We start from the raw sequence: 15,060 nt of genomic DNA, 5'->3' as shown, positions 1-15,060 counted from the left end.
CTGACAGTGCCACGCTTTCTTCTCACTGCTGCTTCAGGGCTGGTGTTTATCAAAGATGATGATTGTGCCCTCCTCTGTGTTTCCTTCCCTGCAAAGCTTTCTGATTGCAGTCGTGAGGGAGTAATTTCCCCTCCCATGCAGTTGCTGGAGCTGTGGTTTCCAACCTAATTAATACCTCTAGAGGTTCTGAAAATTTAGCAGGTGGGGATAATAGGCCCACAGAATGCTGAGTAGTCTTCTGAACTGCAGTGATGTTGGGATCAAGAGCACCCTGATGAAGTTTGCAGATGACACCAAAATGAGTGGGGAGGTTGACACTCCAGAAGGAAGAGTCACCCTCCAGGAAGCCCTGGACAGGCTGAAGGAGTGTGCTAACAAGAAGTTTAAGAAGTTCAAGAAGTACAAGTGTAAGGTCTTGCAGATAGGAATACATAACCCAGGAGTGCAGCTCAGAATGGGATCCAGCTGGCTGGAGAGCAGCCCTGTGCAAAGGGACCTGGGGGCCTTGGTGGACAAGAAACTCAGCATGAGTGAACAATGAGCTGCAGGGGCAAAGAAAGCCAACAGGGTGCTGGGATGCATCACCAAGGGCATCACCAGCAGAGAGAAGCAAGTCATTGTCATTGTCCCACTCTGCTCAGTGCTGGTGCACCTGGAACACTGCCTGCAGTTTTGGTCCCTGCTGTACAAAACAGATGTGGGTGGGCTGGAAAATGTCCAGAGAAGGGCCAGGAGAATGCTCAGAGGCCTGGCAGCCCTTCATGTGAGGGCAGGCTGAGAGAGCTGGGGTTGTACAGCCTGGAGAAGAGAAGGCTGAGGGGAGACCTTAGCACCATGGACCAGGACATAAAGGGTGGCTGCCAGGACGATGGAGACTCCCTTTTGACAAGGAGTCCATGGAAAAGACAAGGGCTGATGGGGATGAGTTACTGCTGGGGAGATTCCCATTGGACTCCAGAGGAAAATGTTTGCCCATGAGAACAGTCAGACACTGGAATCATCTCCCAAGGGAAATGGTGGATTCCCCTACACTGGACAGGTTTTCCCTCAGGCAGTAATCTGCAAGGGGGATTGCAGTGAGATGTCTTAACCTCCTCTATGGGGACAGGGTATGAGAGTTGGTGCTGTTCAGCCTAGAGAGGAAAAGGCTCTGGGGACCCTTCCAGTACCTAAAGGGGGCCTACCAAAAAATGGGATAAGGGACTTTTTACAAGGGCTTGTAGTGACAGAGGGAATGGATTGAAGCTTGAGGAGGGCCTAGATCAGGAACAGTGTGACCAGCAGGAGTAGAGAAGTGATTGTCCCATTTGTACTCAGCACTTTGGTCAGTTTTGGGACCCTCACTCCAAGATAGACATTGAGGTGCTGGAGCAGGTCTGGAGGACAAGAAAGCTGGGGAAGGGTCTGGAGAACAGGGCTGGTGAGGAACAGCTGAGGGAACTGGGGGTGTTCAGTCTGGAGAGTAGACCGAGGGGAGACCTTCTGGCTCCCTATAACTCCTTGAAAGGAGGTTGGGGACAGGTGGAGGGGTTGGTTTGTTTTCCCTAGCACCAAGTGATAGGACGAGAGGAATACTCTTTGCAGGAGTTCTCCAAAGCCTTGCAAGTGTTGTAAGACTGCTGATAGATCCCATCCAAACCATCTCCTCCCCAGGCTGAGCAAGTCCTGTTCTGTTAGCCTGTTGTCAGAGTGCAGAGTGCTCCAGCTGCTGACCAGCTTGGTAGCCCTTGTTGGTGTTGCTCTAGTCTGATGATCTTTCTGGTATTAGAAGCCTGGTGATGGATGCAGTATTGTGGAAGTGGTGTCATAAGTGCTAGGCAGAGGAGGGTTAGTCCTCAGCCTGCTGAGCTGTGCTCCTGCTCATGCAGCCCCAGGCACCCTTCTGTGCGAAGCGAAGCTGTGAGCCGAGGGCTGTCTGACAAAGCCAGGCTGCTTTCAACTGCAGCTTGCATTCCCAAGTAGCAGGAGGCATATGGCTGAGCCTTCCTCTCTAGGAGTGATCAGTATGCCACCATGGACTGTCTCTTTCTGCCTCCATCTGTTGTCAGGCTGGTGGTAGAGTAACCCATGGTGGGACCTGAGCAAGGCTATTGTGTGCAGCACCACGTGGAGGGAATGGTGGATGTGCTTGGCTGTCCTGCTGGCACTTCTGGCAAGAATTTGTGTTGGAAGCAGAACCCTTTCCTGGCATGGCAGAGTTCTTGTTCACTTATTGCTTCTTTCCCAGCACTTTCAGCCAAGAAGCAATAGGCAGAGTCTTAAGGGTAGAGATTTGAGAGGAGACTGATAGCAGAAAAAAGGGCTTGCAGTGCTAGGATGAGGGGCTTGAAGCTGGAGCAGGGGAGATTTAGGTTGGACATAAGGAGGAAGTTCTTTACAATGAGAGTGGTGAAATGCTGGAACAGGTTGCTCAGAGATGTGGTTGAGTCCTCATCCCTGAAACGTTCAAGGCAAAACTTGAATGGTCCCTGGGCAGCCTGGGTTGGTTGGAGATGTCCCTGCTGACTGCAGGAGGGTTGGACAAGATGATGTCTGGGGGTCCCTTCCAGCCAGATGCATTCTGTGATTGTGTGAATGAGAGGTGGAAAGCACTGAGAGAGTTGAATCTGTTTCCCTGGGAAAGATTTTGCCTTCATCCCACTGCTAGTCTTACCTCAATTGTGAGCATTTTCAGCAGTGCCTTCCTCATTTACCTTCCTTGGCAATTGTTGGCTTTAGGGAGACAAAATCCACATAGCACAAGACTTGGTAGAGTTAGGTAATGGTTGGACTTGGTGATCTTAAACGTCTTTTCCAGCCAAAGTGATTCTATGACTTGTGTGTGAGAGATCTCAATAGCAGGAAATTTGTCATTAAGGCACAATGTAGTGACAAGAATCTAGCACTGTAACAACATTTGACTGTTTAAATATGAAAATTCCAGGTGGGCCACTGGAATGCATTGCCTAGGGAAGTTGTGGACACCTCATCCCTGGAAGTGCTTAAGGCCAGTCTGGGTAAGGCCTCTAGCAGCCTGGTCTAGTGGGAGGTGTCCCTGCCCATGGCAGGGGGCTTGGAACTAGGTGATCTTCAAGATCCCTTCCAACTCAAGCCATTCTATGATTTTCTTTATCTAAACCACTAAGAGAGATAAGGTTTTGAACCCTGTTTTCCATTTTTTTTTTTTTTTTATCTTGGCATTGGAGAACAAAGATGGCAGCACCTCAGAAGGGCCAGGAGTTGTGAGTAGGAGAGCAGGTACTTCTAGGTGTCTCTGAAGAGCAAACCATTATTATTTGTAGTATTGGCCATTGTATCTCTTGTTTGGGTGAGTAAATTGTGTGGTCTGATAGCTCTGATGTGCATTGTGTCATTACCAGGCACATGCAGTCAAACTGCAATCACTCTTACAGGCAGATGGAAACTGAGACTCATTGCTCTCTCCCTCAGATGGAATTCTGGATGATTTGGGCTTTTGGGGCTTTGGAAAAATTGGAATGGGCAGTGAACTGAGGATTACACTGGAGGGAATCAGTGATCTGTTCTTAAGGTTTCTAATTATTATTATTAATAATAATTAATATTATCATTATTATTGATATATTTTTATTCCACAGAAGTCACAGATTATGAAAACTGGCCTTTTCCCCCCCCATGTACTGGTTTGGGCTCCACCATAGTCTTTCACCATTTGTGTTTCAGTGAAGTCCATGAAGTGAGGAACTCTCATCCAGATACTTTAGTTTTCACTTTGGCAGCCTTGGTCTGTAGTGTGCAGAGGTTTTGTCTTTGCTTTTCTTGGTCACTGTTCTGCTCCATGGGTCCTCCATAAGTGGTAGAGCCTCCTTCTCTGAAGGCTTTCAAGCCCTGTCTGGATGCATTCCTGTGTGACCTGTGCTGGATTCTCTGGTCCTGCTCTGGCAGGGGGGTTGGACTGGAAGATCTCCGGAGGTCCCTTGCAACCCCTAACATGCTGTGGTCCTGTGCAACCTGCTCTAGGTGAACCTGCTCTGCTGGGGAGGGACTTTTCAGGATATCAGGTAGTGATAGGACTAGGAGGAATGGAATAAAGCTGGAAGTGGGGAGATTCAGACTGGATGTGAGGAAGAAGTTCTTCACCATGAGAGTGGTGAGAGCCTGGAATGGGTTGTCCAGGGAGGTGTTTGAGGCCCCATCCCTGGAGGTGTTTAAGGCCAGGCTGGATGAGGCTCTGGCCAGCCTGATGTAGTGTGAGGTGTCCCTGCCCATGGCAGGGGGGTTGGAACTGGCTGATCCTTGTGGTCCCTTCCAACCCTGACTGATTCTATGATTCTATGAAGTAGGTGAACCCCAGAGGTCCCTTCCAACCCCTATCGCTCTGTTTCTGTGCCTTAGCCTTCTCATGTGAGGTCTTCCTCACCTTCAGTTGAGGAGAAGTGGTGATGCTGAACACCTTGCAAACCTTTGTCTCTGGGCTTTGAAAATGCAGACAGAGCTCCATAAGCCAAAGCCTGAGGTGTTGCTGGTACAGGAGGACAGACAGACGAAGGAGCCTGGCACTGCTGAGCTCAAACTTGAGCAATGTGTTTGAAGTGTTAAATGTGTGCCCAGTTTTGCAGTTTTAAGCAGATGCTGAAGAAATGCTTGCAGCACTTGGAAATGCTCTACTTTGAATATTGAAACTGTTTTTATTTTGTCCATTTGTTGCTGTGTTAAAAGCTCTCTGTGGCAGGAACTCTGTACTCCTGTCTGGTGGTAGGCTTCTCTTGCAGTGTAAATATCCATATGAAGCCCCCAGGAGTAATCTCAGAAGGAGTAAAGAATTATAATTATATATCCAAGAGGCATTTGCAGCCCAGTTCACTTTTGGCAGAAGGCTTATTTATGGCTTGTTAAGATTCAAAATACTATTTTTGTTTCTGAAGCATACAGCAAATGCAGGGTTTGGAATGCAAGAGGGTTTTTGTAGTGTAAATTACAACAGGCCTATAGAGGAAGCTTTACTGGTGGTTGGATGCAAACTGACCTGCACTCAGGTGGTTTGAGGATGTTGTTCATCTGGACACCTTTGACACTGTCTCCCACAGCATCCTTCTGCAGAAACTGTCTGCTCATGGCTTTTGGGGGTGGATGCTTCACAAGGTAAAAACTGGCTGATGGCTGGGCTTGAAGTGTGGTGGAGAGGAGAGTTATAACCAGTTGGTGGCCAGCCACAAGTGGTGTTCTCCAGGGCTCAGTGCTGGGGCCAGCTCCCTTAATATCTTTATCAGTGATCTGGGCATGGGAATTGAGGCATTTCAGTATGTCTGAAGATAGCAGGAAGCTGGGAGAGAGTGTTCATCTGCTTGAGGGTAGGAAAGTTCTGCAAAGAGATCTGCACTGGCTGAGTCCCTGGGCTGAGGCCAGTTCTAGTGGTTGCCAACCCTGTTAGAAATGTAAAAGCAGTATGGAGCCTCTGCCCTACTACTTCTGGCATTTTCCACTTGGCTACACCCCTAGCTTTTTCCATGTAAACAGAAACTCTCTTTAATTTACCTTTCTGGTTTTGTTTTGCTGCTAACTTGGAGTTGCTGATGTTGGCACAGGCTTGGCAGAGAAATGCTTAACACACTGCAATTACAGTTAAAGAGGTAGCAATACTAAGACACTGGAGATGAGTTGTTTCCATCTCCCTTCTGGTCTCTTCCTCCAAATCTGTACTAGTATCCAAGTGACTTAAATTATCTGAGGTCTGCTGCTTTAGTTAGTTGCAGAAAGAGTCCCTCTGAAGGCAGCAGTGTGTGACATAGATGGCCAGGCACTCCAGGATGACACCTACAGCTCTGAGGAAGTCAGGCAGTTGTGACTCCAGCTCAGTAGACACATGGCTTGGCAGATGTCTTTTGGCTTTTAGGGGCAGTAGATTTCCTACCTTCTTGATAGCCATCTGAATGACAGTCTTTGCAAGCTTCAAGAAAAAAACAGGATGTCTTTCTATAACTTACTTCTTGTTGGTCTTCCAGGTGGCTCTTTAGCATCTTCTTGGTTCCATTTGCTACACACTTCAGCACCTCCCCTATGGAGCCAGGCTCAGAGAATTGGGGCTGTTCAGACAGTAGAGGAGAAGGTTCTGGGGACGACTTTAGCAGCCTTCAAGGACCTGAAGGGGCCTACAGGAAAGCTGGGGAGGGACTTTTTACAAGGAGTTGTTGTGGTAGGACAAGAGGGAATGTGTTGAAGCTGGAAGAGGGGAGATTTACACTGGAGAGCAGAAAGACAGTGAGGGTGCTGAGACACTGGAACAGGTTGCTCAGGGAGGTCATGGGTATGCCCTCCATGGAGGTGTTCAAGGCCAGATTGGATGGGGCCTTGAGCAACCTGGATTAGTGGAAGGTGTCCCTGCCCATGGCAGGAGGTTGGAACTAGATGATCTTTAAGGTCCTTTCCAACCCAAACCGTTCTATGAATCTATGTCTGTGGGTGCTAACTTTGGAATTCAGAGGCACCAGTCGTCTAATTAAGCCTAGCTTTATAGCTTTGCAAAAGAAACAAAGGCAAGCATAAAAATGAAGAGCCAGTGAGCTCATACAGAAGAGTTAAGGAGTAGAAAGCCTGGAAGTTGGGAGCTAGAAGCAAAATCTAGACCATGTTCAGTTTCCAAGGTTGTTCTGAGTTATGGAAGGCTTACAACTAGTTTTCTTCCTTCAGTTTTAGGAGAGTGCAACAGCTTCACTCCAGTTTCATTGCTGTTGTCTACTGATGTCTGGGCTGAGAGTTTTTAAAGGAATGAATGAGAGTTTCAGTTTTTAGTAGCAAATAGTTTTTTCAATCGATAGTTCTTAGGAAGAAGAAGGCTCAATAGAAGCAGTAAGCAGTAGATAAACATTTTTTCTTGACCTCTCATGGTATTCTTATGGATTTTTGATGCTAAGGTGAAAGTTTTGGTGTTTTTTTTTTTTTCCTATTTCATGCATTCAAGAGAATGGCAGAGAAAAGGTTTTTATTAGAATCATAGAATGGCTTGGATTGAAAGGGACTTGTAAAGGTCATCCAGTCCAACCCCCTCTGCAGTAGATGATCTCTAAGGTCTTCTCCAGCCTAAGCCATTCTATGATTTCTAAGATCATTACTTGTTTTAGAAGCATCAGCTCCATACTTCAAGCCAAAAAAAAAAAAAAAAATCCCTTTTCCTAGCCTTGACCATGAAGTGCTTCATTATGCTTAAATTGACTGTGTAAACTGATTATCTCAATGACAAGTAGTTACATACCATCAGGGTAGTAAACAATGCACATGGCAATTGGGGAAGAAAACCCCCCAAAACACCAGCTGAAATCCAAAGCAGCCTTTAAACTGATCCTGTTAACCATTTATCACAATGTATTCTGGTGATTAAAAAGAAAGAAAGGAGAGGAAAAAAGTAAGAGAGAATCATTTAGCAAAATGAAATTAGCAGAGCATTCTACTAAGGGCTGTCACTTTAGCTGCAGCTGATTTATGAAACCACCCCCATGGCAGAGCAAACCAGAAAGACAAGAGGTTTATATTACAGATTTATGGCAGTGCTTGCCTCAAGTAGATTAAAAAGACCAGTGGTTAAATTTAAATCCTATCTGCAGCTTTCACATTTTGTTTTAAACTTACTGAGAATGAGGCTTCAAAACCATTAAAAAAACCCCAGTATTTAAAATCCTGAATTATCTGGAAACTATCTAAGATGCATCGTACTCTTGAAGACAGAATTACAGAGCTGAAAGGCAAGTGTGAAAAGGATCAAATCTGCTTTTTAACTCTCAGTTTAAGGCTGAGAGAACTGGGGTTGTTTAGTCTGGAGAGGAGGAGACTGAGGGGAGACCTTCTGGCTCTCTACAACTCCTTGAAAGGAGGTTGGGGACAGGTGGAGGGGTTGGTCTGCTTTCCCTAGTACCAAGTGATGGGATGAGAGGAATGAAAAGATTTCTTTTAGAATCATATAATGGTCTGGGTTGGAAGGGACCTTCAAAGGTCATCTAGTCCAACACCCTCTGCAGTCAGCAGGGGCATCCTCAACTAGAATCAAGAAGGTTGGAAGAGACCTCAAAGATCATCGAGTCCAACCTGTCACCCTAAACCTTATGACTATCTAAACCATGGCACCAAGTGCCAGGTCCAATCCCCTCTTGAACACCTCCAGGGATGGTGAGTCCACCACCTCCCTGGGCAGCACATTCCTATGGCCAACCACTCTCTCTGTGAAGAACTTTCTCCTCGAATACTCTTTGCAGGAGTTCTCCAAAGCCTTGCAAGTGTTGTAAGACTGCTGATAGGTCCCATCCAAACCACCTCCTCCCCAGGGTGAGGAAGTCCTGTTCTGTTAGCCTGTTGTCAGAGTGCAGAGTGCTCCAGCTGCTGACCAGCTTGGTAGCCCTTGTTGGTGTTGCTCTAGTCTGATGATCTTTCTGGTATTGGTTTAAGGCTGTGACAACGTTTCATTCCAACATTCTGAATAAGGCTGAGTAAGTGAATGGCAACAGCCTTTAATCCTGGAGCAGGTCCAGAGAAAGGCAACAGAGCTGGTGAAGGGTCTGGAGAACAGGGCTGGTGAGGAGCAGCTGAGGGAACTGGGAATGTTAAGTGTGGAGAAAAGGAGGCTGAAGAGACATCTTATTGCTCTCTAGAACTCCCCGAAAGGAGGTTGGAACCAGGTGTGTGTTGGTCTCTTCTCCCTAGTAACAAGTAATAGGATGAGCAGAAATGACTCCAAGTTGCCCCATGGGAGGTTTAGCTTGGACATTAAAGAAGTTCTTGACTGAAAGAGTTCTCAAGCACTGGCACAGGCTGCCCAGGGAGGTGGATGAATCCCCATCCCTGGAGGTGTTTCCAAGAGGCAGAGATGTGGTTCTGAGGGACATGATTTAGCCCCAGCCTTGGTAGAATTAGAAAAGGGTTGGATTTGCTGATCTTGAAGGCCTTTTTCAACCAAAGGAATTCAGTGATTCTCTGTCAGCTCTTAATTGGTCTGCTCTGACTGCTGAAAGACCTGTGAAGTTCTGAAGAGCAGTTGTGGAAGAAACCATTTCTTTTGCAAATGATCAGAAGTAAAAGCTGGTGTCTGACAGGGGCAAGGTTTATGGTCCTGTGTTTCATGCTAGAGAGGAGGTTTAATCTGGGAGCTGGGCTTGCAGATGCATTCTCTGCTCCTGTTACTCACAAGGTCCCTGGGGGCTATGGCTGTGACAATTGCCTCATTGCAGTTCACACTTGTTCACAAGGGGATTGGGCCAAAAAAAAGCCATCTGAGCTGACTTGTGCTGTGCTCTCCATCTTAAGAGGAGTGAGTAGAGGTGATTGCTGTGCTAATAGCACCAGGGCCATGGCACATAACCATGGTGAAGAGCAGTGGAACTGCTGTGGAAGTTTATGGGAATGCTTTTGGCATTCAATGAATCACAGAATCAAGAAGAAACCTCCAAGATTATCCAATCCAACTGATCATCCAACCCTAACTAATCAACCAGACCATGGCACTAAGTGCCTCATCCAGGCTTTTCTTAAACACCTCCAGGGATGTTGACCCCCACCACCTCCCTGGGCAGCACATCCCAATGAGCAATCTCTCTTTCTGGGAAGAGCTTCTTTCTAAGATTTGGTGGGTTGAAAATGCCCCCCCTGAACATTAACTTTACCAAGCCTAAACTTCCCCCTGCACAGTGGGGAAGAGACTGTGTCCTCTTGTTCTGTTGCTGGTTGCCTGGGAGAAGAGACCAACCTCCACCTGGCTACAACCTCCCTTCACGTAGCTGTAGAGAGCAATGAGGTCTCCCCAGAGCCTTCTCTTCTCCATGCTAAACAATCCCAGCTCCCTCAGCCTCTCCTCATAGGACTTGTGTGCCTAACATCCTTTCTGATCTGTTTGTGTGCCAATTGATTCTTTTTTTAATTTTTTTTTTTGGGGTGGGGCAGGAATTTGTCAATTCTATTTCTATATGATTTGAATTCTGATCTCTACGTGGCTCACCCATGGATATCTCTTGGCTGCTTTCTGAAGGGCTGCTATTGCTTGAGGTGTGCATTATGCACTCTTCATTGCTATAATCTTCCTTGGGTATCAGCAAGCCCTGGCTGTGAGGTGGCTCATTGGCTTCTCCATCTGTGCACTGCTGCTTTCCAAAGAGGGCTTCTGGCTCTCCTTGTGGCTAGCCTGGCATTTATCCTTCTCCTCTGTATGGAAGAAGGAAGTGTGAGAGAGAAGAGGTGAAATCTGAAAAAAAAAAAAAAAAAAAAATCCCAAACCAAATCCCAGATCCAAACTACAAAAAAGAGCCAAAGAAAAAAAAAAAAAGTTCCTTCTGGAAGTTATTTCTCTGTCCCAAGACATTATGTTGTGCTTATACCATCTGCTTCATGCAAGAGCCACTTCCAGTTGATGTCCTCTAAGCAAAGCCTATTTCTGCCTCTCTGTGCACTGCTGTTCAGCTGTTGGGCATCATCTGACTCTAAGTGTGGTGGTGGAGCCCTGGGTTTGAAAAAGCAGGAAGACAGGTAGCAGGCTCCTTAGGTATGTGTAACACTCCCAGTGCTTTCTGTGGCCAAAGCTGCTGCTTAGGTGGACTTGGGAGCTCTTGACTATAACTACAAAAGAGTAGGTTGGCAGGTGTTGTGCCCAGCAATTCTTTTTTAATAGTTGGCCCCAAGTTGTCCCAGGGGATATTTAGTTTGGATATTAGAATAACCTGCTTCCCTGAAAGGGTTCTCAAGCACTGGCACAGGCTGCCCAGGGAGGTGATTGGATCCCCATCCCTGGAGGTGTTTCAAAGAGGCAGAGATGTGGTGCTGAGGGACATGGTTTAGCCCCAGCCTTGATAGAGCCAGAGAATGGTTGGACTGGATGATTCTAAAGGTCTTTTCCAGCATGGTTGCTGGGTGAATATTTTGGTTTATGACTCAAGCTGCTGGAAAGTAGAGAGGAACACCAGCTTCCAGAGATGGTGTTGCTGTCTCCAAACAACACATCTCTTCTGAGATTGCCTGTTTATGTTTTTTTTTAATTTGGCTGTGAAGTTGCAGGATAAATCCATGAAAATGACTAAATCCTGCTGCTGAAAATGAGTAGGATTTGACTGTTGAAGCTGTCTATAAAGTGCCAAAGCCAGTAGTAGGAACACAATATACAGGTGCAGCATTGCAGCCTGCTACTGAGTTCACCTTGCAGGTACATTTCTTTCTTGGGTGCATTAAGAAGAGTGTGGCCAGCAGGTCAAGGGAGGTTCTCCTCTCCTTCTACTCTGCCCTACTGAGACCACATCTGGAGTGGTGTCTCCAGTTCTGGGCTCCCCAGTTCAAGAGAGACAGGGATATACTTGAGGGTGTCCAAGGATGATGAAGGACCCTGAACATCTCTGTGATGAGGAAAAGCTGAGAGGCCTGAGGCTATTTAGCCTGGAGAAGAGAAGGCTGAGATGAGATTTTATTAATGTTTATGAATATCTGAAGGATGGGTGTCAAGAAAGAAGGGGCCAGGCTCTCCTCAGTGGTGTCCTGTGATAGGAACAGTAACACAGGAGGCTCCACCTCAGTATGTGGAAAAGCTTCTTTATTTTAAGGATGCTCGAGCCCTGGAGCAGGCTGCCCAGAGAGATTGTGGAGTCTCCTTCTCTGGAGACTTTTAAGACCCATTTGGATGCATTCCTGTGTCACCTGCCCTAGGTGATCCTACTTTGGCAAGGGGGTTGAACTTGATCTCCAGAGGTCCTTTCCAACCCCTACTCTTCTATGATTTTTATGAACCCATCCATGTTATGTCTGTAAAGCATGACTGATAACAATGTTTTCAGAGTAAATCCTTCTAACACAAACCCAGCAAACTACCACAGAGTTCTGTACTCTTTAGCAAAGAGTGCTGGGCTGCATCTGACTCTCTAGCACGTGTAAATGTTGACCATTTGACTTTGTGTTTCTTCTAGACATTACCCAAAGCAGTCCTTCACCACAGTGGCTGATACACCAGAAAATCTTCGCCTGAAGCAACAAACTGAATTGCAAAGTCAGGTAAATCAAACAATTCTTTTGTCTCCTTGATACTGGACTCTCAGTCTGCCTCTCCATAGTTTTTCTGAGCCCTATTGGTATTTCTTTGTACTGATGCACAGCAGCACTGTAACTTAATTGTAAAAAATACATGTGAGATGATATAACACTGCAAAACTCAAGAGTTTGATTTCTGCTTTGACCTACACCACTTACCATGCTATGGCAGTTGGCATCACTGAAGTTTTCAAGGCTACATGAAGGATCTTTTAGTGCTTGAAATGTCATAGCTCAACCCAGAGGCTTCAACTGCCTTCCACAGTCATTGTTGCCCTGCATCCAACTTCATCATAAAATAGTTGTGTGATTAGCAAACAATTTGCCGTAAGCAGACATCCAAGAAGCCTTTATTGGTTGTCAGCACTGAACTGGATGATCAGTGATGGATCTGTTACGTCCTCTGTGAGCTCATACAGGGAGCAGTCTGTTAGCCAGTTGTGATAAATATGCAAGAAATCAAAACTGAATTAAAAATACATGGATTTAACCTGTAAAATGAAAAAGAGGGGGGAAGGGAAGAGATGAAAATGGCAATGAAGACTTATGTGACCCCAACATGATGTTTGTTTGCTGCTGTTACTCAGTAGTCCATTACACACAGTTATTATTGGTATTAATTCCTTAATATCTGGACAACCCCCTAATGCCCCTTTCCTTCCCACTTCTCTGTTGTTTGATTTTAGGCAACACTGGAAGTTGGCCTGGCTGTGTGAGACAGTTGATAATACTGGATTGCATTTTATTTTGTGAAAGTTGTGGATTTTTTTTTTCTGTTGTGATTTTCAGTCTGGATTTGGTTGCAGCCTCTCATTATGAATTGATAATTATCGTTGTCAATTAATGTAAGAAAAACCTGTAGGGGAAGACAGAGACTAGGCAACAACAGCTTTTGTGTTTGGGAACCTCTCTGAGGGTCAATAGGTTGTTGTGGTTAGAGAAATTCTTTCATGCTGAAATCCTGCTATCTGAAGAGAAAAGAGTTTGTGGAATCTCCGTCTCTTGACTTCAGTGGATTTTAGAGCAGAGTTTGCTTCCTTTTCTGGTGGTTCAGTGGCTCTGTGTACCACAGTTATTGTATCACAGACTTGAGGGACTTGCAAACTATACTTTTTCCAGGTCTGTTTAAAAGGGTAGAAACTTTGAGCACACTTTTGTGATTTGGTGGAAAACGCTGGGATGCAGGAGGATGATAAAATTTGACTCCTCTTTCTGTCAGTTGTTCACTGTGCTGTATCTGTGTGAGCACCCACATGGATGTATGCAGATCTCAGGGGGTGTGTTTTCTCTGTTGCCCCATGGGTGAGGCTGTGTATTGGGACTTCATAAGGATTCAGCTACATGAGTCTGATTTGGTGACAGCTCCCTGGTGACCAGCAGAAATGTGGAGCAGCAAGCTGACTTCCTCATGGCTACATTACCTGCTTTCACAGAATGTTAGGGGCTGGAAGGGACCTCCAAAGCTCATCCAGTCCAACCCCCCTGCCAGAGCAGGGTCACCTAGAGCAGGTCACACAGGAACACAGCCAGGCAGGTCTTGAATATCTTCAGAGAGGGAGACTCCACACCCCTCTGGGCAGCCTGTTCCAGGGCTCTGTCACCTCACAGCGACAAAATTTTTCCTCCTTTTTCCATGAAACTTCCTATGCCTCAGCTTCCACCACTGCCCCTTGTGCTGGCATTGGGCATCACCCAGCAGAGCCTGGCTCCAGCCTCTGGGCACTCCCCTTGCACATCTTTATCACCAGCAATGAGGTCACCCCCAGGCTCCTCCTCTCCAAGCCACAGAGCCCTCAGCTCCCTCAGGCTCTCCTCATGAGGAAGATGTTCCACTGCCTTCGTTGTTTTTGTGTCTCTGCACTGGACTCTCTCAAGCAGTTCCCTGAGGTCATCCTGAATCATCCTCCCTGACTGTCTAGTCCACTGTCCTTTCTTTCCAGAGAAAGCTGCAATCCTCCCAGCTGAAACAAATGCATCATTTGTGTCTCAGAATTGTTTTAGTTGGAAAAAGCCAACCACCCTCTAACTCTGCCAAGGCTGGGACTCCCCTGTGTCCCTCAGCACCACATCTCTGCCTCTTGGAAACACTGCCAGGAATAAAGATTCAACCACCTCCCTGGGCAGCCTGTTCCAATGGTTGAGCACCCTTTCAGGGAAGAGGTTTCTTCCTATAACCAGTCTAAACTTCCCCTGGTGCAACTGGAGGCCGTTCCCTGTCATCCTATCACTTGTTACTAGAGAGACCATCTACCACTGAGCTCCAACCTCCCTTCAGAGAACTATAGAGAGCTAGAAGGTCTCCTCTCATCTCATCGTGTTTCAGAGCTGTGCAGTAGAAAAAAGTACATGCAGGTGGTTCAGGAAAAGCCTTTCCCATGGAGCCAGAATCCCATTATTGTGACCTTCCAAGTATTCATCAGAGCTGCTTCAGACTCCTGCTGGTGCAGGGGCAGTTTGGGATTGCACAAATTCTGTCAGGCAACATTAAAAAGTTACATTGGCATCCAAGTCAAGAGCAAAGCTTTTCTACAATAACAGCTGCTTTCTGCTTTCTAAATAAACATATTTAATGCTTTTAGTTCTGAGGAGGTACAACCTTGTGTTTAACTGCAGGTCTCCAAGTGCCTGTTCAAAACGGTGGCTTTGGAACTGTTGTTTATCTTGCTCAGCAAAGCAGGAGGAGCTGGTAAAGGAAATCATTAAATATTGTCTAAGCTACCAGACCTGTGCTCTTGGAAATGTGTTGTTTTGATTGTCATTTAGGCAGCAGTTGACAGTGTTTTAAGTTGAAGTTCTGGGTTCTCTGTCAAGAATCCATTAAGGTCAGCATCAGGTGCCAGGCTGTCATGTTGCCACAACGTGACAGGAGCAAAAGAAACCAACCCTAAAGGCTTTTTCTGGAGGAGTCAGTAGAATCACAGAATTGTCAGGGTTGGAAGATACCTCAAGGATCAGCCAGTTCCAACCCCCCTGCCATGGCCAGGGACACCTCACACTACAGCAGGTTGCTCACAGCCACATCCAACCCGGTCTTAAAAACCTCCAGGGATGAGGCTTCCA

The 15,060-nt window shown here is 46.4% G+C and overlaps 1 protein-coding gene across 2 annotated transcripts in view; it reads left to right on the top strand.

The window, feature by feature from the left end:
• NEBL (nebulette) overlaps nt 1-15,060 on the top strand; it is a 299,135-nt gene that overhangs the window by 57,396 nt on the left and 226,679 nt on the right. For both annotated transcript variants that reach the window (XM_054390030.1, XM_054390029.1), the window contains exon 3: nt 11,880-11,964. In XM_054390030.1, the coding sequence (XP_054246005.1) occupies nt 11,880-11,964 (85 nt within the window). The remainder of the gene's footprint in view (nt 1-11,879; nt 11,965-15,060) is intronic.

Source organism: Indicator indicator, chromosome 20 (genome assembly GCF_027791375.1).
Source record: "Indicator indicator isolate 239-I01 chromosome 20, UM_Iind_1.1, whole genome shotgun sequence".
Lineage (NCBI taxonomy): Eukaryota > Metazoa > Chordata > Aves > Piciformes > Indicatoridae > Indicator > Indicator indicator.
The sequence above is the reverse complement of the archived record's forward strand: the minus strand, read 5'-3'. Positions and strand labels throughout refer to the sequence as shown.